This window comes from Elgaria multicarinata, chromosome 6, assembly GCF_023053635.1.
Source record: "Elgaria multicarinata webbii isolate HBS135686 ecotype San Diego chromosome 6, rElgMul1.1.pri, whole genome shotgun sequence".
NCBI classification, from domain to species: Eukaryota; Metazoa; Chordata; class Lepidosauria; order Squamata; family Anguidae; genus Elgaria; species Elgaria multicarinata.
The window spans coordinates 74,445,805-74,470,215 of record NC_086176.1 but is presented as its reverse complement, the minus strand read 5'-3'; the positions used below and the strand labels follow the sequence as shown (position 1 = coordinate 74,470,215).

Sequence of the window (24,411 nt, the reverse complement as noted above, 5' to 3'; positions counted from 1 at the left end):
TGGAACCAAGCCATACAGTTTAATTTTCCTGGTCTATGCACTGATGCATAACCACAGCTACTAGAAAATGCTCTTTATGTGTAAGATATGCTGTAGCAGCTGCCTCTTGTCTCAAAGCTGAGGAAAGCATCTGTGAGATTATTTGATACCAAGGCAAAACTCCATGTTAGAGTTCTGTTATTCTTCTGTCATATATGACAAGGTGAGAATTGATCTTGTAAATCTCAGTATTGGTGTGAAATGATGAGATGCCTAAATGATGAATCCTAATACTGTTGCCTTGTAGAATTTAAATAATTTGGTGTTGGAAGCAATCTTAAATTTGGTATAATACCGAGTTGCATGAATTTAGTCTGTTTACATTTTGAAAACACAAAAATACTTTCAGATACTAAACTTATATGCATTTTTAACAGAACAGAACAATTAGTAGGGGGGAAACAGAACAAAGAGAGAACAAGAGAGAAAATTAAAAGTATGGGCCATCCCCCATTAGCAAGAGCAATCTGTTGCATATGTGGTGGGATAATGAAAAGATGATGAACGACTGGACCCCAGTGCTAAGAAGAATGGGTGAATTTTGCCTTATTCACCAATGTTCTGCTTATTGGACTTGTTTTGTTGAAAGAACAAGACATGCTGATCTTGTAGGAAATCAGATGACAACAGTTAGACTATATAGAGAGCAAAAAAATTGAAATCAGTAAAAAAATCCTTTAAATTGAATGTTTGCAAAGGTGATGGGGAACAACATTAAAATGAATCAGGACAACTTGGTGTTCTGTGAACTTCTTTGTAAAAATGGGAATCTTTTATTGATTAATGGAATGCAACAGGCCATAGACTGGCAAAACACTGAACAAGAAACATAGGTTCCCACTGAAACTGACAGCAGATTTTCCACTCATTTGAATGGTTATGGACTTCAGTCATAATCATTTATTGACAGTCAACTTGTATTTTCAGTAATGTGAGAAACTTTGATAATGTCAAGGTTGATCCCAACTGCAGGTAATACCACCATGACACTTGCAGACTGGAGTCTCAAGTAATTAACATCATTCACACCATGTGTAAACATCAGCAGTGTTGGCTCTATCTCCACTTTGCGTTCTGGAGACAAAGCCAAGAATCAGAAAATACAAGGGTGATTTTTATGTGGATGTAAATGAGCTAGCAGAGGGAACAGATGTATTCACCTTAGGAGAAAATGGCAAGAGGATACAGGCACAGGTAAATTAAAGAATGGAAGTTGTTAATTTATTAAATAGAATACCAAACAAGGAAGCTATGGAGCAGCTACAGAATTAGAGACAAAGGAAATAAGAAGGGAATGACTTTTATTGTTTCCTTACTCTCTCAAACCCATGAAAGCTACTTCACACACATGGGGGGATCTACACTACAGCTTTAAAGCGCTTTAAAGCGCTTTATAACAGTTTTGACAACTGTTGGAGCCCAGGACACACTGCATATACAGTTTTCAAAACGTTTTCAAAGTGCTTTAAAGCGCTTTAAAAGCAATAGTGTAGATCCCCCCTTGCATGTACATTACTTGACTTTTCATCACTTGATTACCCAGTACTTGATGACTAGCAGCTGAGGTCCAGCCTACAGGTGGAAATGATGCTGTACACTTCTAAAGTAGTAGAAGGTACTGCAGCTTGGGAAATCACATTTATCATACTTTGTCAGGTATAAGCCTCAGCAAGGCCAGGAAGCCTTGCAGGTTGTAGTTAGATTTAATTAGAACTAGTTTGGAATGTCAGAACCTGTGCAAACTTATATTTGTCAGAGTTCTCACTCCCTGTCACGACCTTGAAGTTACATGGTTTCCCTGGGAACTTGAGAATTTTAGAAAGGGGGGGGCATGTTGATTGAGTCACTCAGTTTGTAGCATCAGCTTGGTGGGCTGAGCAGTTCCACCCTTTTTGGACATGGGAATGACTTATGGGCCACAGCCCGTCTGTTGTTTTGAACAGGCCTACACCTCCCTTTATAAGCTGGAGCAAAAGCGAGGAGCCTTTGCGAGGACCATCTTTTGACTCATGGCTCAAAATCCCTCCCTGTTTGGATCCATCACCGTTTGGGACTTTGAAAGCACTCTGCACATGGACTCTCTTCTATTTGGATTTTGGGTTACTAAGGACTATGCCATGAAAAGTACTGTGAAGCTTTACATAGACTTGAATTTGCGTTTGCTGTGGATCATGTATTTTTGTCTGTGGTCAGTTCAGCATAGCGACAGGCTGGGATAAATTATGACTGTTGGACTTTTCCTCTGCAATGGGGAGTTCCCTGTGCTAAAGCACCAGCACAGGACTCCTTGTGCCTAAGGTTTTACTTTCTTTTCTTTTTTTTAAAGTGCCTTGCTGTAGTGTCACTCACATGGGCACTCTGTTCACAAGAACGCAGCCATAACATTGCAGGCAGCCTTGTCAGTACTTCAAGTGGCAACTATTATTTTTTATTTTATTTTTTTGAAGTAAATGAAAGGGGGAACCACAAGAAACCCTTTGTCACATCATATTTAAGATAAGACTTCCCAATTTCCCAAAATATCCCCCCTGACTTTCCACAGGGGACAAATGGTCCGGTGAAAGGGGAGGTATTCAGTATATCTTCAGTTTGAGGTACTTAATCTTGGATGGTTCATTCACATATGAAAGTAATCACAGTTTGTCAATCATCAAGTGACAAACAAATATGAATAGCATAATTCCTTCTAATAACAAACTTAGCTTCTGAGTGTCGATACGACTGTAGTCAAAATGGGACAACTGAGAAACAAGAAAAAATGCAAGGTCTGAAGATCTACAACAAATCTTTAGAAATACAACTTAAGGGGGCAACTAACCTACCCTCTACAAATCAGCCAAGTGAGGACTGAGGATCATGCATGTCTGTTTGAGAATTAAGAAATGGAAAACCAGAAGGGGAGGGGGAATGGCAAAGGGTATTCTAGAAGAGGCCACAGTTAGCAGACTGCAAAGCACCCTGAATAGGAACACTCCATACTTTAACATTTTGCTGCAGGTCCAACCTGTAATAATTTAATGAGAAGCTTTCCATAGTAGGATTAAAAACTCTGAAAGAATGAAAATAGATCCAGGGTTTACGGATATTGCAGCCTATTTCTCCTTGCCCTGCCCAGGAAATACTGTTGATACTGTTGACCACAATGAGGCTTTAGCATACTTAAGTTCCTTAGAAGGTGTAGAAATAGTGAACCTGCAGGCTTCAATTCAGGACTTCGCAGAACATCAAATGTTGAACATTTTGGGCAAGGAAGGTAGGTTTTCGGTGATACAAAATGTATTCCATAAGCTGGAGAGAACCTTTTTGTAGTGTGAGAAAGTCTAGGTGAAAAAGCTCCCCCTTTTCAAAAATTCAGCATGTGATTTGGAGTGAGAATTCAACTTTTCTAGTACAATCACATAGAGTTTCTTTCTTTTCTATTCTATACAATGCAAGACCAAGACTGGCATTCTGAGCAGCAATATAATCATTACTTGGATATATACCTGTATTTCTTATTTTTTCCAGAATGGAAAGATGCAGTTTGTGATACAGATATGCATGCAAATGAATTATTGAAAATTTCTATTGGCTGGCACAAAAATATTTAGTGAATAGTGCATAAGTAATTAATTTTCAGGTTTTTTTCCTGGGGCACATCTGTCTTTTGCCACCGCTACATGCAAGGTTTGAAATGTGCTTATGCAATTCCATACAAAGATTGCAGCTTCCTGTTAGAGGTTAGCTAGGTCTTCTTACTCTCAAGCTTAAGTTACTTTCATATATCTCAATTGTGGCTATTCTTGTAAGACTATAAACGTGCAACATATGGCTTTTCAACTTCACAGTTTACAGTGTCTTCTTAGTTTCTTTAGGAATTAATTCAAAATATAGTTTAATGAAACATGGCTTGAGACCTTGTTGCCTTAAGAGTTCCAGGAGGAGCCACAGGAAACGAGGGGAAATAATATTAATCAAACCACTACTATTAATGATCCTAAATTCCATCATCTCAATAGAGGAGGTAATGACTTGCCCAAGGCAATTCAATAATCCAGTAATCCCACAGTTGACCAGAAATTTCAAACTATTGTTCTCAGGTGGACTGGGGTATCTAATGAACTACACTGGCTTACTCTTCCTAAATCATAAACGGAAGGGCAAGAAATTATTTATGAGTTTTATACAAAATTAGTTAAGAGTCATTACTATTTTATCTGTTAGCAGGCAGCAGAGATGTTTCTCAACTCAATTCTGCCATTAAATAATACTCTCGTTAACCTTCATTGCTAGGGGAAATCTTGATCAAAGTGCAATACAGTAATACAAAAGGAGATATAGTTCTAAAATTCCAAGTCTAACAATAGTCTAATCTACACCAAGCAGGATATTGTACTATGAAAGTGGTATGAAAGCGGTATATAAAAGGCAGGAGCCACACCAAGCAGGATATAGCGGTATGAAAGTGGTATATGGTATGTGTCAATGGCCCCCAACAGTTGTCAGTGCACTTCAATACTGCTATAAATACTGCTTTTATATGCCGCTTTCATACCACTTTCATAGTGCAATATCCTGCTTGGTGTAGATCTGGCCAATGTTTGTCATTGCTGGTTTTGAGAGAAATGGTATCATGACCTCAGGAGACTATTAACTATATTTTATACATGGCCTGAGTTAGCATAAATGTTGTCAGTTAAATTAATTTTGTACTTGTTTTAGACAAACTACTTTTCAACATATAATAATGAACATATGCTTCCAATTTTCAGTGAATAGCAGATAGCACTTTGTATACTACATTTCTTTCCCTCACATATTAAAACACATGATCTACAAAAATCTGCTAAAAGGAATTTTTTAACTGAAAGAAGAGCAAAAGAAACTCTGTATTTCGAAGGCATTCAAGACACATAGTTGTGAGTTAAGTATGCCACTTTCCTGATGTGGTTTATTGATTGCAGAGCAGCTTTCAGTTCTCTAAGGAAACAAAGATGGCTATCACTAGCTCTTGTTTATGGCTTGTAAGATGTACTATCTGTACAACAGTGGACTGATCAATAGTAAGTTTGTTGTGATTTTCCTTGGCTACAGTATGTAAAACCCAAACAGGGATGTTGTTCTGTTTTGCTTAGTCTCAAAGGAAAGGCTGTGTAACTGGCTGTGTACCTGCATGAATAAAGACTTGGAAGAAAAAATGTCCTTCTGTAACACTTAAAATACAGGGTTAATACAATTTTACAATAGTGTTTTGAATTATAATTAGTGCGACTTTTCTTCCAGTGTTGACTTGCCCTCAAATACTTTCCTTATGAAATTATACTGAAGAATATGATGACATTATCAAACAAACTAGGGAAGAATTGTAGTCACATGGCTGTATATTGTTGGCTGTACATATTTTTTTTTGGGGGGGGGAAATCCTGTAAAAGTGAGGCTAATTTCCCCAACTGTACCAAATATGTATCTGTGCAGCAACAAAATGTTAAATTTCTTTTCACCATCCTGTTTATTTATTTATTTTCAGTTTCTTCCAACACAATGGCTCCAAGACAGGTTACAAACTTAAAATCACAAGTAAAAAAAGAACTTAAAAATCACATGGTTTATTTAGATTGTATATTATTACAGGCCTGCAACTAAGGATTTTCAGCCTTCCTCACCTCTGCAGCTACTGTCCATGCATACATTTTACTTCTGTCTATTCTCTGTCAGTTATCCTTTTCCTCTCAGATGCCTGCGTCTTCCCTTCTCAGGGTCAGAGCAGATCAGAGGACCCTCTGACTGCCCAACCCTCTATGAAAAGCAGACAGCTGAGTCAATCATTCGCTACCAAAAGCTTCACAACCACCACCAAATTCCTTAGTGCATTAGAACACAGACTGGCTGTGGGCTTACTAGATTCTAACCTCAAACAAATCTGATGCAGGTGTAGGGTAGATGGCAGGAAGATTAAAAAAAACACACCTATCCACAGTTGAAATGAATGTGCAGATTTTGGTGCATGGTTATCTAACTTGGAACCAGCCATCACAAAAAGATGGATAATTGTTACCTGTACTAAAGGTAAATGTATATTAGTCTTAAAATATTTATTCATACTTACTTATGTAGATTCTCCAGTGGTGTAGTTAAAACGATAGCTGCTGTAAGTAAATTATTACAATGCCTGTGTATTTTATAAATACGAGGATTTTTGTCTTTATGTGGGTGCAAAAGTTCTTGCACAGATAAACACACTGACCACAAAATGTTTTCACAGGTCATCAGAATTGCTGTAACATCTATTCTATAAGAGAAAAAGCAAGAACCATGAAAGCAGTCATGCAATACAATCCATATCATTTGATATAATGTAAAAAGGATTTAAATATAAAAATAAAGAATCCCCTTTTCTACTGCTTGAAATTATCAGGCTCAATGAAAAAAAGGACTGTAAGTGTCCCAGAAACATACACAGAGGTTTTTTTCCTTCTAACAGTTCCCCGTTTAAGAGATGGAAATAATCTACCTTTGCCTTACTTTGTAGAAGCAGAACAGCTCCCTCCATAGAAATTAATGGGAAAGCAATTCAGTATGGAGGACCTCCACTGCTACTCAGATACACATGCTGAATTCTAGACTACGATGATAACTTTCGGTAATATCCAATTCTAAATACATTGATACAAAAACATTACAACTACACATATTTTAATTTGTCTGTTCCATATACACTGTTATTAACTGAAACTAAACATTTAATTGCAAAAATTAATGCTATGTGCTCATACTCTTAATTTCAAAACCAGCACTGAATATCAGTTTAAGACCAAGTGTGAAACAGTATGTATTCTGAAGCTATATATTTTCAATTATATATTTGTTTACTTTGCTGTCTTAGGCACACACCTTTTCAATTTCAAAAAGGAACATCTTAGGTTGAATATTCATGGCAAAGTTTTTTATAAACAGTGTCATTTGGAAAACTCATGCTCCCTTTTCCTTTCCTTTCCATTCTTTCAATATGCAAATTGCAATTTCATAATGATTTATCATAGGTTGTGGATATGTTTTCTAGGTCGTCTTGGTGGTAGAGCACCTTGCTTCACATGCAGAATGTCCCAGGTTCTATTCCTGGCATCTCAACGTGCAGCTGAAAAGACTCCTGTCCAAAACCCTGGACAGCCACTGCCAGTTAGAGCATACAATACTGAGCTCGATAGTCAGACTTGGTATAAGGCAGCTTCCTATATTCTTAGGGGAGGGAGCCATAGCTCAGTGGTGAAACACATGCTCTCAATGGAGATGGTCTGGGTTCAAAACCCAATAGGGCAAGGAAAGTATTCTACCTGAAACTCTAGAAAACTGCTGCCAGTCAGTGCTGATAGTACAGGGCTAGATGGACCAATGCTCTGACTCAGCATAAGGCAGCTTTCTATATTCTCCACTATTTCTTTCTTACTCCTATTTATTTTTATTTATTTTTAGACTGCCTTTCATCTTACAGTACCAGAGCAGTATACAAAACACAATTTTAACATCCTAATATAATATATAATAAAAACAACAACACCAGCAATAAAAGGCAAAAAATAAAATTGAGAGATCACATCGACCAGCATAATAAACCAGATTAAAATGACTGGGTAAACAAATAGGTTTTGAACAGGCACTGAAAAATAATAATAATTTCAGCAGCAGTTATACTCGTAAGCCACTGGTCCCATCTGCTGCTTTTCCCCTATGCTATTTTCCTATCCTGTTGGATCATTTTTTTCATGCTTTTTCCTTATGTCTTTGAAATTAATTTTTCCTTGCTCCATTCCTTCACTTTCTTGCTGTTCTATGGAACTGCTTGATATATGCTGTATTATGATGCCCAATATGTGTCAATGGCTGTCATAAAGTTACACGGCTCCCAATTAGTATGGCACTGTAACTGCCTGTGACATGGCAAGGAAGAAAAACGTGAGCTGTTAAAAAAAGAATAGGGAAGCCAAAGATGCAGCCCACATCCCACTGACATCAATGGCAAAGCTCCCATTTTGATTTTAATAGAGCAGGACTGCTATCCAAATAATGTACATATCTGCCCATCAGCTTTTCAAGGAGAGTGAGCAAATCCAACATAAAGCCAATGAAGTACTGAATCTATAGAAAACATCAGAAATAAAATATAGCTGAAATACTTTAACAGCTAATTTTATTATAGCCCTAATTTCAGAATTAATATTAAAGAGCTGCTCTACTACAATATAGTATTTATATATTCCCGTTTTTAATTATACAGAAAATTATACAGAAATGTAATTATACAGAAAGGATTACTAGATGTATTTTCATAAACACTAAAATATATACATTGGGCAATAACCAACGGTGTCATTCTGCAAATTCAAATGGCACTAGCAGAGCTCTGCTGAACCTTTCCATTGCATAAGTAGTGGTGCATTATGTTTGTGCAACTGATCTTAGAAGTGATGCACAACCACTTCTACAAGCATAATGTGAAGCCAGTTGCACAATGGGTTGTGCAAGTGTAATGCACAACCAGTTGCACAACAGCATGTGCAAGACTAATGTGCAACCGTTTGCACAATGAGTTGCGCAACTGCACTTTTGTGAATGTTTTAGTCAGATTCTCTTCTTGTATATAGTTCAGAACCTACTTTCCATTAGTGCAGCATCATTTGGGCTAGCAAAATGGCACATTTGAATACTGTCCTCATCTTTATAAAACAGATTATAGAATTTGTACGCAAGTAATTTATTTGCAGTTTGTATCACATCTGATAATATGTGATATTTTGAAGGATGAATCTGCCTTGCTTTGGCTTCAGTTTTTATTTTATCATTGCTTGTTCTGTAAGATTAAAATTCTTCTTATAGGTTTTACTTCCATGGCTGTTTGTTTACTGTCATTCAATAATAGTATTTAATATCGCTTTCCTGAATATCATCTTCACAACTAATCATAGGAAACTTGGCAAATGGAATTTTAAACAGGCCAAAAGCCATAATATGTTTGAGCAAAGAAATGAAAGTTTGGCGAAGATTGGGAAGATATGGAACTAAAATAGGAACAGAAAAAAAAATAGGTAAAATCCATTCATTTCAATGGATTAACTCCAAATAGGACTTATGTTGGATTTTACCCCATTATTTTATTCTCATGCATGGAAAACAGAATTGGTGGAATCAATTACTTCATCCAATGGATGGAATGGCTTCCATTAGCAGAATAGGAGGGAGGCCCTTGTAGGCTCCCATATGCCCTCAAAATCAGTTCTGGAGATTTTTGCTTCATTTTAAATTAATCACAGCTTTTTGTGATATTTGAACACAGGCAAACCATGGCATTTCTTAATTGCTGGCTTGTTTCAACAAACTGTAGTTAAGATTAACCACCACTTAGGGTTCACATGATATGCTAACTCTGGTTAATCTAAAACAGAAGTGTCCAATCCCTTCCTTGTGGCTGTACGGAGGAAGAGAAAGGAGAGGTAGAGCACATGAGCTCAATGCTCACTGTGGCTCTGACTCGTAACACTTAACCATGGTTTACTAATTGTATTAAGTGTGTTAATATATACACTGTGGCCAGAGAATCTAAAGTTCAGCCACAAAACAACAAAAGGTCAAGTTAACAATCTATAAATAGTGTGGGTGACTTTCTCATTATTGTCCTTTAGACAAAACTTTAAAAAGTGTTTATTTCAACTGGCTTCTAATGTGTAATTTCTGCTGCTTCCTTTAAACCGTTTTTATATTCATTGCTTTTTAGTTTGCAAAGTTTTCTTAATATCTACTGTTTTTAAGATATTTTATTATTATTGCATCGCATTTTCATTGATGTAAACTGCTCTGAATACTGAATGAACGTAGCACAAAACACTAATAAATCATTACCTTATCTGTGGTGTTCTTCTGTAACTGGGCTGGGCCTGAAAATATCTGCAAGCCAAGAGTGCCAAAGATTCTTCCAGCACTTCTGTTAGAATCTCCTGGGCTAACACAGGGGGTAGAACAGTCCATAGATCATGATGAAGAGCACAGCAGAAATAATGCCACATCTGGACAGAGAATGAGCATCTTTCCCCCTGGCAAAACCACCAAATGTTAAACAATAGAAACACATCTTCCTAAATGTCAACTTGGATTCAGTGAATCTAATCAATTCAGGCTGAGAGGAAATTGTTGAAGAGCAAGAGATGCTGAATTTCCAGAACAGAATCTCCACAAGATGTAAAACATATTTTTGACAAAACTCAAAAACAACTCATGTTCTTTTTCAACTAGGGATTGAGTGTTCTTCCATTACTCCAAACCACAAACATTTGAACTACCATAAACTTGTCCTCCCCACACCTTTTTTTTAAAGATTACTTTGTAAATACATGCTGTACTGTGTCGTTATTCATTTACTAAAATGTATACCAATACTTATGATCTTTGCAGTAATCAAAGACAAATTACATTGTAAACAACGACCAGATATGAGACAATATACTCTTATTTGCTACTGAGAATAAGGGGGAATTAATATCCACATTACACGTTGAGTTATGAATTATGTGACACAGATGATTCATGGAGTTGGGGATGAGGGGAGGAATGGACTGGTAGGCAGTATTCTTTGCATGTACACTTAGTAATATATTTAAGGGAACCTTGAATGTGTGACTGCCTACTTGAAGAGCCTTAATCCCGCTACAATGTAAGAGAAATAACTTCTCAAATGTTACGACGCTATCTCAGAGTGAGCCCTATTGAACTCAATGGGACTTACTTCTGAGTATTCACATATAGGATTGCACAGTTAATGAGTAGACATATACACTTATTCACCTGTACTGATTATGACATTATTATAATTTTTGTAACTGAAATAATGCAGAAGTATTAGTAATATACCCACATAACTGGCTAACTATATGTAAATATTCTTTCATTGTTACAATTCTAAAACCATGTGGTTATCTCATTATTATATTTTAACAATGTCAGAAACAAATATAATACGTCTAAATGACAATTTAATATCTTTACAGATTTTTCATACAAATATAATTTATTATAGAGATTATTATCATTTCCTAATATGTAATATACTATGATATATTATTATAGGTCACTAGAATGAAGTACAATGATAAAAGATAACCTTACCAATAGAGAGCTCTGGACATAATACTTCTAAGATTATAATCAAATCAAATGGATATAGGTGCACATTTTATTAATGCTTTATAATATATTTTATCTGTATTTGTGTTTTATGATGTGTGAATAAAAATTATTATAAATTTTCTACAATGCCCATAAAATAAAATGCAGGCATTAAAAATAAATCTTTTTTAAAAATATTACATTTATTTTCATTAAAACTATTCAATAATTTTTGAAGCATTCTGAAGTCTTTTAAAACAAATTCATTCTTTTTTTTTTAAATGTTATTTATTAAATGCATTTTCTATTTGGTACACATCCTACATTGGGTTAATTGTTTTTTTTAGTGTTCCTGGGTTATTTTTATGTAGTTCTGTACCCATTAGTAATTGTCTAAAGCTTCCCCAAAGCATTTTGTTATCCTCTTTATTCTTCACTTTATTTTATCTCAAAGTGTAAACTTGGTTAAAAAAAAATAGCGTTCTCATTGGGATTTGCATGGAATTTTTTCCTGTTTGGTATTTGTTGTTATTGCAAAATATTTGAATGGGTAAACATCTGCCATTTTTGCAAGCTTCATACAATAAAACAGATGTGGGCTTTTATTTAAATTGTATGTCAGGAAACAGACAGCTGGGCAGTATTACATAAGCCACTCAGTATTATCTACAAATAGACAACTTTATTTTTGACAATTAGAAGACATAAGCTTTGAAAATTGCAGCAGATGTTTGTCAAACTAAAGGCTTATTCCAAAATATGGAGAGCCAGTTCGGTGGCAAAGCAGGTATTCAATCCGTTCAGTTGGCAAAATGCTGTTCTAGAGCAGGAGTGCACAGAAAGCATATCTTCAGATGTTGTGTAGACCGAGCACTCAGCATCCCTAACCATTGGCCATGCTGGCAACGACTTCTGGGAGTTGATGTCAAAACATCTGCCCACCCCTGTTCTAGGGAGTTTTCACATCAGACCACAAGATGATGCAACTGTAACTCTGTTTTGGAGTGCAAATTCCCACTGCCTACCTTCACTGTCATATTAACAATTAGCTGGGATTTGAAACTACTGTACCAAATTAGTTTCAAAAATTCACATTCTGTATAAAGACAATCTAAAAATTACTAGTTACTATAATTCCCACCCTACCTTTAGCCCATTATATCTCTTTCAAGAAAAGAGTCAAACAAAAATACGGTCTTGAGCTAGGCGAGCAAGAACACTGTGCAAAAATAGTTCTGTGACGGTATGTAACTCTGCTGAGTCTCTATATCAGGAATGATTGAATGGATGATGCAGAGACATGACAGAATTACTTGATCTCAGTGGTGGCTGCTTGGCCTTGCAGTTCTCTTTTATGGGGAAGTAGAATGTCCCGGAACACAGCTGAGGAATTGGACTAAATTGTTTGGGGACATTTGGCAGTACTTCAGATGAGGAAATAACAGATTCACATATTTTATATGCTGCTCCCAAGAAAAACAGAAATTAATTGTAAAATCCTATGCATGTCAACTCAGATGTAAGTCGAGTTCAATGGAACTGGCTCCCAGGTACGTGCATATAGGATTGCTGCCTTAGTGTATTATATTATATTATCTGGGACTTTAATCTTGCCCACAGTTGCATCCACATAAAAATAACCAAACTCAGTGGAGAATATAGATGGACAACTGCTGTGGAATCATAGAATTAAAATGTAACTTTGAATCAAGCTAATACTGAAGCTATGTTTCAAATTAATCAAAAGAAAAACAAAAAGTAGAAAACATTTGTGTAAAAGGGAAGGATAGTAAAGTTAACCTCACACCTCGTAAAAAGCTTTGTTGTCATCCCAGTAGTGACTCTCTGCATCCTGTAAAATGCTTGTAGCACAAACTCTGATGCAGTAGTTTGCAATTTGAAACTGAAGAACGCTGATCAATTCCTGATATTGCTGGAGAGGCATTAGGAATAAGGGCCTGTTCAATGCAATGATCAAAGAGGGAAAGATTTAAGACCAGTCCAGTAGGAGGTAACAATCCACAGTTCTACAAATGGTTTGGATTATTAAATATCAATCATTCATTTCCTCTTGAATCTTGAATCTAAACCCACATTCACTTTAAAATCTGGTCTTTGTTATAGAGGCTCTTTGAAAATCTACATCTGCTGTTTTACAAATCTGTACTGTACTACTACTTTTGGAAATTAGCACTGTCAATCCATCGCAAGAAAAGAAATGTTCATATAAATACTCTGAATGACTATTTTGTTGTCGATGAAATACAATATGCAATTCTAAGTGGTTCTCCTAAACAATATGAAACTTGAGGAGTAATTATTTTTAGGTAAATGCCCTGACATGAAACATGTTAAACAGTTTGATACGTGCATAATTATTATATTAATATGGATGATGATGATGATGATGATGCAGGTGCTGTTATTTTTATTTACAGCACGGCACCATCTATGCTCATGATACTTACAGAGTTACATAAGTAAGCAGACCTTATATTTACAATCCAGATTTCTATAGAAGTGAAACAATAGAGGTGATAGGTAAGGCAAGGGTATTAAATGATCAATGTAAATTACTCCAACTACATATTGGTCTGGTATGGCTGTAACGCTAAACTGTAATTTAGTGTTATGGGAACAGGTTTAGGGCAAAGAAAGAGAGAAGGGTCAAAGTAATTTGAGAGAGAGAGATGACCTTCAGGCACTGATGGAGATGGAGCAGCGAAGTTCATGGGGAAAGACTTTGTGAAAGTTTAACAGATAGGATAGGGGGAAAGCCCATTGATAGCTTGAAAAGACAAGACAAGGAGTTTGTGTTGAATGTGAAAGGGGTCAGGAAGACAGTGAAGGGATTTGAGGAGGGATGTCAATGAAGGGATTTGAGGAGAACCGCAAGGGCAATAATTAGTTCTGGACAGACATAAGAAAAACGAGGAGTGGCCATAGTCTTCAAGTAAGCGGTTTTGCTTTCTCTTATCTGTATAGAGAGTGCCAAACAGAAATTCTTAATTTCACAATTAAATAACATTTCCATAAGCAGGTATATATTGTATACAAAATGTTCATGGCCTGAGGTTTTGGTTAATGCTCCTAAACAATATAAATACTTTAAATATCTTTTACATTGTTAAATCAACCAATTATTATGTAAGTTTATTCAGAAAATGTATGCATTAGAAAGTTTAAAAGTTTGTCTTGGTAGTTTGGCAGTGCTATCCACAATCCTAGGTATGTTTATTCAGAAGTAATTTTCACTACACTAAATGAAGTTTACTTTCTAGTAAGTGTATTTAAGATTTGAGTCTAAATCAATTATTTAAATTTGGCCTGAGAAAAGGCAAAAGACAAAAGAGAAGGAATCCTCAAAGCCAAGGCTTCCTGCCCGGTCAAACTAGTGGATGGTGATGCTGTTGATGATGCATACAGATAGCACAGGTACAGGAAACACAGGAAGACTTAGAAAGAAATATAAGTGGTTCTATCTTGGATACAAGTTTGAGATGCCACTGTAGAGTTTCAGTAGAATGTGGAAGATGAAAGCTATATTATAACAGGCCAGGAAAGAAGTTGAAAGAGAGAAAATCAAGGAAGTGGGAGTAAACAGGACAGTGATAAAAAAATGGTTGTATCACTGAAATGGAATGGTTTCATTTACATGCAATAATGGGTGTATTTAAATAATAGAATGGCGAAGACTCACTTTCTACTGGTCTCTTTCATTAAATTATGATACATCTTAAAATGCTGATGGACGTGCACTGCTGTAGAGAGAATAGCATACAGATTCTGCAGTGGAGCTTTGGAAGGGACATCTTTACTTCTTTCCTCCAGTCTCATCAGTACAGCTGTTGCTACTTTGCAGCAGGCCTCTACAAAGTTTGCTCTAATTTCCTGAAGAGACTCGTCTCTGCACGCCAGAGCCAGTGGAAGCAATGTGTCAAGTTCTTCCATGATGTCAGAACAAAACTAAGGAATATAAATGTGGCATCCAGTTATTTTTACTCTGTCAGCATTGTTCAATTTATGAACAGTACAACCAATAATATATTAGGCACAAGACAAATATATGTTTTATACTCATTTCACTTTCTGATATTAAAAGGCAGATGTATAACACAAAAAGCACCAAAAGATATAAGTTGGAGATAATACTATCCAGGTGTTTTGATTTGTTTTTTTAAAAAGCTGGGAAGAAGTCAAAGACTAAAGGCCACTTCACACATGACATTTTTCCTGTATGGAAAACTCTTATGATATCCACAGCTGTGCACAGTGGCTTGACAAAACATACACTAGGTGATATACCTACAAAGTGATCATATGTTTTTAAGTCTAACTGCCCAGTGAAGAAGTGTATTTATTTATTTGAGATATTTATATACAGCTAAATATAAATAAATCCCTAAGCAGTTTACATATAAATATTAAAATCTAAGCCAATGCAGCTCGTTTAACACAGATCTTACGTGAGCATAGCTGGGTGTCCAACCCTAGCTGCTGCATTCTGCACCAGCTGCAGCTTCTGAACCAGGCACAAGGGCAGCCTCACGTAGAACGCATCACGGTAATCTAATCGGGGGATTACCAGTCATGGATCACCATTGCTAGGCTATCCCTATCCTAGAGCAGGCACAACTGGTATACCAACCGATATATTTTTTAAGATGAGGTAACATTTAAACCTGTCATACAGCCCAGGACAAGCTTTGCCATTTTATTCTGCTGCATATTTAGACTGGCCCAAAGTGTTGAGGAAACTGAAGTAGAGAGAAGGCTCTTCACTCTGGATGGAATAGTTTTTAATTTTACCTGTTCCATTCACAACTCCCAGTCTTCAGTCCTCAATCCACAGCTCCACGCCCCAGCTCCAATTTATCTCCCATTATGGCTTCAGATCTGAAGAACTCCTTCTGCCCCTATGTATTCCCACCCCCAATAGTATATTCCTTTGTATTTCATTAACAAAAACTCATTAGACTTTCCCTTGTGAACCACTAATACAGTCTCTCAATGTTTGTGAAGTTGTCTCTTGCACACACACCCTCCAAATTCCATACATCTTCCTTTGTAGGAGATAAAGTAGAGCTGTTTATTGCAATTTGAAAGAAAAAAATAAACAGGTAAATGTTAAGTTTGTTTGCTTTTTAGCAAAAGTCTATAAAGTACTATTAAATAATCTATCACTATTATTGGTTGTATGCATTTGGCACCTAGGGTATTATTGGAACTGAAAGTACTTCAAAGAATGGCAAAAAAATCTGACTTTCTGTAACCCCTCCACATTTCAGATCTTTTCATACATGCCTTTGAAATTTGTTTTGGTTGCTGTTCCTCATGGACTGCACCCCAGGACTCCTTCGTGTGCTGTACGTTTACAAGATGCATCACATAGCAGGTAGCTGAAGTTTGTTCATTCTGCTCGTACTGAAGAATTTTATTGGAAAAATCTTCAACTGCAATTGTTATACAGTGTGCTACTGAAGAAGTCAGGTCTTTAAATGCATTTCTCCAGCCGAACTCTAGCATGGTAGACTGAAATATAAAGTATATAACAAACAATGAACAGTCAAATTTATTTCATTTCTTTGATTACATTTCTATATGTCCCAATGACCAAAATGTTGCATTTTTAATTATACCTATACCAACCAAACTGACTACTGAAGCTCTTTATAGGCTCAAGTGAAATGAATGGGAAAAGTGGCATGAGACAGCAACAGAAACAAGCAGGCTTTTACACAAATGACACATTTGCATGAGGTCCGGAAAACAAGAGTCAGACAGGAATTTTAGGTAGCGCCCTGCTCCTCCCCCTCCCCACCAGATACGAAACTTCCTCTTCCTGGGAATTTGCCAAACACCCAAGCCTCAGGAACTCTCAGAATTTAAGACTTATCTTTGGGGCTGGCTTTACAGTGTTGAACTTTCCCTCCTTTATTTATTTGCACCATTGTCCCATCCATTGTACATGCACTTAGCTCAAATGGGCAGGGCATATATAGCTGAAGGTTTTGGATCTGCAGCGCTTGTTTTACCTCTGCAATTGTAGAGACTGAATAGATTTTGCTTACATTAGTGATCAGAATATTCATGGGAAAACCCCATGATAAAGAGTTCCTGCACTACAAAAAAGGATGGTGAAGAAATTATAGGGTGTTTTTTTTTCTGTAGTGTTTCAGAAGTTACATCTTGGTAGAAGTGGAGTTTATTGCCCTTGCATTACATACTTCTTTTGTTTCTTGCAGCTTATAGTATTTTGTCTTTGAGGGAACTGTTTACAACCTTTATAATAATATCCCTGGGCCTCCTGCCAGCTTTGGTGCTAGGGCTCTGTGCACTTTCTCCATATCAGTGACACTTCTAGATAGTGCAGGGAAGAGGTGTGCAAAAATCTCCGTAAGGGTTGTAATTAGGTTAGTAGTGTCCGTGGCTTCATCCAGTCCTCTTATCCAGAGATTTTGCTTACAACTGTGGTTCTCCAAGCTGAGAATACATTCTCACAGGTAAGTATTACATCTTTTAAGGGCAGCCACTTCAGCTTGACAGCAAGTACTGGTTTCTAGAGCCTTGATTGCTTTAATAAAAGTATCCTGCACTGCGTTTGACAACTGCATAATTTTCTCTTTGAGTCACTTTAGTGAGTTTTTCCACCCTAGTCAGTTTTCAGCATAGCTATTTGGTTTGATAGTTCGGTGAGAAGCTCATTATTGCTCTTTATGTTTTTTGTTGCTTTGGGTGCCATGTTTGATTCTTCTCCTCCTGATTGATCCATGCTTTGCCCATTGGTTCTCTTCCCAAACTCTACTGCAGCTTAATTGGCTGCTCTAGATCCTTCCCTTTCTAGTTGCATCAATGGGATGAGATTATTTTCAAAAAAAATCTGTGTTTTTAAAAGACATTCTCATCGTTGGGGAAGAGCTTTAGGCCTGCACTGTCATCTTGTAGTTGTGATGTCACCCTGCCTGCAAATGGACACTTTTAATGTGGCAAAATGTTATTTCATTATATTTTTAAAAATTTAATGTCATAGTCACTCCAAGCCATATATACTCCCCTGTTCTTTGAGATTTAGAGACAACATCCAGCTCAAAATCCCCCCTTTTGGAAAAGAAAGGACAGTGATAGGAAGGAGCAGAGACTCTGGTTATTACCCTCAGTTCTAGAAAGTGGTCCTGTTGGTGTACAACCTAGGGAGTATTTAGGAAAATAATATAAAGCTTTTCTGTTTCAACAAGCATTTTAATGGTCTCTTCTTGATCATCCCAAAGTGCAGGACATGGAATAATGGTCCTCAAGTTACAGGAAGCCAAATTCTAGCTGGACATCAAGAAAACACTTCTTGACTGTTAGAGCAGTACGACAATGGAACCAATTACCTAGGGAGGTAGTGGGTTCTCCTACACTAGAGGCATTCAAGAGGCAGCTGGACAGCCATCTGTCAGGAATGCTTTAAGGTAGATTCCTGCATTGGGAAGGAAGTTGGACTAAATGGCCTTATAGGCCCCTTCCAACTCTACTATTCTATGATTCTGTGGTATGGAGCTGTGCTTCTACTTGCTTTAATATCTGTATATTTTGGCTGCTGGATTGACTCCCTGGATTTATTATTATTGGGGTGGGTGGGTTGCAGTGTATTTAATATTTTACTAATAATCTGTTTTCTTTAACCAAACTGGATGAGACAGGTTATTAATAAAAAATAAACTAATCATGGGTGGGCTGTAAATTTAAATAAATAAATTGCATAGGTTGGTATTCAAGGAACTGCACAGATAGTTCTGGATATGCAAAGTGGTTTGGGGCTTTGTTTTTTAAAACAGCATTTTTTTTTAATGGCCCCCAGAACTGTTGTTTTATAAATGGATACTGTTGTTTTTATACTGTTGTTTTTATGTTTCTGATGGTTTTTAAATTTTGTATACTTTTTAATGTCTACTGTCTTTGTTGTTAAAACTGATAATGTTAACCCAGTTTAGTCACTTCTGTGATCCATTTGATTCCATAAGAACATAAGTCTTTTTTACATAAGAAAAATGTTATTCATGCATACCACTAGGAATTCTTTATGAACAGATTAATGACCACTGGGGTCCTTATTTATCTTTATCCAACCGCATTAAATCACATTAAACACTTTATTTATTTACTGCATTTCTAAACCTCCCAATAGTCTAAGTTCTCTGGGAAGTTCAGAGTTACTGATAGTTGCTTAAAAATAAAACTTTTTTAAAATGTGGTGCATTACTTTTGATCAGATGTAATTTAAGAGTTCTATAAATCAAGATGCTTTAATATTCAGAGAACTTCCCCCTCCCATTTGCTTCAAAGGCGTAGCAGTACCACAACTGTACATGAGCACTAACTGCAGAAAAAGTGGCTTGTTTTCTGATCATACCAGCTATGGGAAACATAAAGAAGAGGCTTTGCATCTAGGATAATAGCTACATTGATATTAAAAGAAAATGTGGTAATTAACTATCACAAATTACAAGCTTATGCAAAAATAGGTCATAGGTTTTCAATATATTATTCAAAATATTTATGGAAACATCTGGAACATTAAATAAAGCATTACACAGTGACAGTTCTGCGTTTTGTTTTGTTTTTTTAATATTCTCTGTCTCCAGATAGGGCTAGGAAATAACCCTGCCTAAAACCCTGAAGAGCTGCTGCCAGTCAATGTCAACAATACTGAGTTAGATGGACCAATGGTTTGACTTTATATAAGGCAGCTTCCTAAGTCCCTATATCCCTTATAGTGCTGTGTAAATGTGTTCACTGAGGCACATGCAGCTGCTCTTTAAATTTCCTCCAGAGAGGACCTACCCCAAAGAGGTGCCCGCCCCCCGATTGAATGAGATGTCACTTCCTGGGGAAGCTGTTTCTCCAAAGTGACAAACACCAACTGTATGCTTTCCAGGAGCCACCTGGATATAGATGATCTGGACACATTCTTCCCCAAGGAACCCTCCCTAAAGCACACAAACAGATTTTGTTGCCCTATGCAAAGCTGTCCTATCCAAATAAAATCATAGATCTCACCTCACATGTAATTTATGTTATTTCTTCTCCTTCTGCTGTACAGCCTTAGCACAGAATGAAGTCAATACTACTTCTTGAGACTTGTGAAAGGTAGAGTTCAACTAATGATGGCTCTGGGTGGAGAACCACTCTGTCCTTATGGAACATACAAAGCAATGGGTTTGAAGACATGGTTCCCAGCTTGGACACTCTAGGTGCTGAAGTCACAGCCAAAACCACCTTTTTTAAAATAAGAATGTTCAGAGACGCTTTCCCCATAGACGTGAAGGCAAGGCCCATAAGAGCCAGAAGAACCCAGTTCAAGTTCCATGAAGAAAAACTATGGACTGTAAGGGGATTCCCTTTTAGAGAACTGTGTACATGTGGATGGGTTGAGGGTCCAGGTCCATCTCTGCAACCTAGGATGCTGTTAAAGGCTGCAGCTTGGTATTAGTGCTCAATAGTTTCGCCAGGTTGCAGAAAATCCAGAACACTCTGCACCTGCCAATTGATGGGACCCCTATTTTCCTACAACACCAAGATAGGAAGGCCTTCCAAGTTCTGGAATATGCCTTGTTAGTGGATAATCTACAAGAGACCAATAAGGTCTTAAGGAACCCTTCTGAATAGCTAAGCCTTTGCTGCTCAGCCTCCAGTCTCATTATATGTAAGATTATAATGAAAGAGCAGCTCCTGCAATAGATCCTACTGACGTGTTGAGGTTCGGAAACCAGGAATGATGTGGCAAGATGGAGCCCCTAGAACTACTTCTGTCTGTATGTCCTTGGTACTCCAGAGAACCTTCTTTAAGAGAAGCAATGGCAAAAAAGCATATCACAGGCCCTGAGGCCTGGCACATCAAAAGCACTGGGTCCCAGTGCTCCTGGACACAGGTCCTGGGTCATGAACAATGGCAACTTTACATTTTGAGGAGCAATTAACATGTCTATCTTCGGAGCTCCAAAGCAGCTATCTACTGAAAAACTTGCAGAAGCACCCACTCCATTTCCTGAACAGCTGTTCAACTGAGCCAATCAGCTACCTGATTTGATTTCCCCACCAGGTGCTCAGCTTTGATCGAGGTGAGATTTCCTCTGCTCATGTCAAGAATTCCATAGTTTCCTTGTATAAGGCATGAAATTTTGTGCCCCCTTGTTTGTTAATGAAGGCCTTTGCTGACATGTTGTCTCTCTTTAATAACAAGTGCAGCCCTCCTACGTCTCTTTGGAAGGCTATTAGCACCAACTTGATACTCTTATTTGACTTTATTTTTGTCCAGGTCTTCGGTCATCTTGGACTCTATGTGTGCCCCCATAGAGAATGGCTAACCAGAGACATTCCTCTGGCTAACCAGATCAAGTCCTAACAACACGGCATCATCACCTGCAGTCAACTTGATACCTGAATCAGTGCATGCTTGAAATGTAACTAGATGGGAAGCAGAAATTGCTGGAGTGGTTGGGAGTAAAATTGTGCCCAAGAATGCTCAGCAGATGATTTGTTTGAGCAACATCCCCCATCTAGATTTGCTGTGCTTAACCATCTTGCACTCCCTATTAGTAGGCAATCCTGACTCTGAGGAGGATCAGGACTCTGAGGTGAAGACCTTTTTATTCTCCCAGCATTTTAACAGTCTATAAATAAATTTTAACTTGGTGTTTTAAATTTGTAATTTTGCATTGCTGCTGTTTTTATCTGGCTGAGCTTTTATATTGTATTTTCTATTATGGTTTTATACTGTTGTTTTATATTTTGAATGTTTTTAATTTTTGTGAACCGCCCAGAGAGCTCCGGCTATTGGGCGGTATAGAAATGTAATAAATAAATAAATAAATCATCTGCTAGACCTGAATCATGAAGAAATAGAGTGGGGCCTGTACCGTTGTTATGTTTCCACGTAGACTGGCCTCTATATAGACTGCGTGTGCATTTAGATTTGTTTATGGGCTTTCATGTGTGTGTGTGTGATCTGGTTCTGGTTCCGGTTCCCTTCATGGTCTTTGTATACAAGGCTCCCCTTACTTCCTTGGCAATCATGGTTATCACCCAATGGTGGAACTCCAGGTAAGCCCTTTCCTGCTCAAATTGGAGTTACTGAGGTTTGTTAGGGAAGAGCATCCACTTACCCCCTTTGTTGCTATGGGGGCCTTCTGAAGCAATACACAAACTGTTGCACTTGCCACTCCAGATGCTGTTTCTGCTGTGACTAACTGGTGCTCCTGCTCTATCTCCATCCCATTGGCTGGGTAGGAGAGAGTGACTGATCCTCACTGTGGTAGCCTCTGCTCACCTACTCTTCAAGGAGAGGAGATGCTGCAGCAATCAGGTTGCGGTGCTAAGCCCCAATTGAGAAAGGGCATGACAACACTCCGCCATGGCCTTGGCCCTGTGAGATAGAAGGGGTGGAGACGTGGCTGATCCTGTGCTACCTGTCTCCACTTTGTAAAGACCACCCTGCCCTAAATTAATCTATGTTGGGTGGAGATGGGAGAACCAGTGAAAATTTCAAGAAAAACAATGTTTGTCTGCCAGTATGTAGGACTGATCTAAAGTTCTGTGGAAACCAGCAAGATGTAGGCCCTGGCTACTGACTGGAGAAGGAGGGACTATCCCTAATATGCATACCCTTCAGGAGTCCTGGGAAATACAAACACCTAGGTATCAGGGATTTGTAATGAATAGGTTAATAGGCCCTTATCTGTATTGATGGAACAGGAAAAAATGTCTCTCGGAGTGATGGACTTTTAAATTTTTGTTTTACTCACCTTTTTAACCTGAAGTAACTGTTCAGGAGGCACACTGGTTTCATTTGCTCTACTTTCTCCTATAAAAAACTCCCCACCAGCTTTCTTCAGAACTCCTGCACAGTATGACAAATGGGATCAAAGTTAAGATTATTCTTGTACAAAAGTTGCTAGCCTGCATCACATATCAATACGTTCTAAAAAGATATTCAGCAAGTGGTAACATTAGCAACGAAATAAAGTAAAATGCAGGTTACAAACAAAGTTTCCTTTACAAGATCCATATTCTATGTTTTATGTTTTATTTACAGTATAAATAGTGGGGGTGACCGTCCAAGCCACAGGCCACAACCATCAAACATTCAAGAGCCACAAGATATGCACAAACGTTATTCATGCATTAAATATCAATTCTTATATTAGCAATATAAAATAATATTAACAAAGCTATTAAGAGGTTATCATAGTAATTTAAAGGTAGAGGCCTTTTGGATTTCCATGCTAAACCAGCTAGTTTTGCTGATAAGGGAAGGGCACAGGAAATTTAAAAAAGGATTTAAGCAGTTCTTACGAAAGACATTTTGGACAGCAATTCCATCCCAATTTTGAGATTTTACATAGATATAGATTTAAGTAAGAGTAACAATAAGAGGGAAAATACATTTAAAACCTTATAGGCATACAGGTGGAATAATAATATAACAAAAACAACAATAAGGACACAAATACAGCAATAGAATAAATAAAGGTAAAAAATAATAATTAGGATTATAATGGAGCAGCCATGAAATTATATGAGGATAGAATATCCAACCCGTTGAAATTAATGTTTACATCCATAACTGCTTACAAGATTGTAACCCAATACTATTCAGTTTTTAAAATTGTGATTATAAATGAAAATGTATCCAAACTTGAATCCTAAATCTGGGGCTCTTGGTCTCTGTCCTGCTTAAAATGCAAGACTTTCATTTTATGACTATCTTTTGGGTGCTTAGGGAATTTTTCTTACCCCAGAGTACTTGTTGCCCTGTTTGCATGGGCATGTCATGGGATGCCTAGAAGTGATATATATTGCAGTCTTCTATTTATCCAGAAACAAACATTTACAACAAAATTCAACAAATGCAAACATTTGCATTCCCCCGCAGAATCCAGATTCAGCTTGATTTGCATTATATACAAAAACATACAGAAAACAAAGGACGTGAATCTCTGTGTAGTACTTTAAAAGGATACAATTCCAATAAATACAGTTAAACTTACACTAATATAATGATGATGATGATGATAATTTATTTATTTATTTATTTATTACATTTCTATACCGCCCAATAGCCGGAGCTCTCTGGGCGGTTCACAAAAATTAAAACCATTCAAAATATAAAACAACAGTATACAACAGTATAAAACCATAATATAAAATACAATATAAAATTATTATTATTATTAATAATAATAATAATAATAATAATAA

At 37.1% G+C, this 24,411-nt stretch overlaps 1 protein-coding gene across 1 annotated transcript in view; it reads right to left on the bottom strand.

Annotated features, from left to right (window-relative positions):
- KIAA0825 (KIAA0825 ortholog) overlaps nt 1–24,411 on the bottom strand; it is a 247,300-nt gene that overhangs the window by 154,627 nt on the left and 68,262 nt on the right. Inside the window, exons 6-11 of the mRNA XM_063129596.1 lie at nt 22,956–23,050; nt 16,474–16,701; nt 14,870–15,135; nt 12,977–13,127; nt 9,910–10,100; nt 6,125–6,307 (exon numbers count right to left, since the gene is read on the bottom strand). Coding sequence (XP_062985666.1) covers nt 6,125–6,307; nt 9,910–10,100; nt 12,977–13,127; nt 14,870–15,135; nt 16,474–16,701; nt 22,956–23,050 — 1,114 coding nt within the window. The remainder of the gene's footprint in view (nt 1–6,124; nt 6,308–9,909; nt 10,101–12,976; nt 13,128–14,869; nt 15,136–16,473; nt 16,702–22,955; nt 23,051–24,411) is intronic.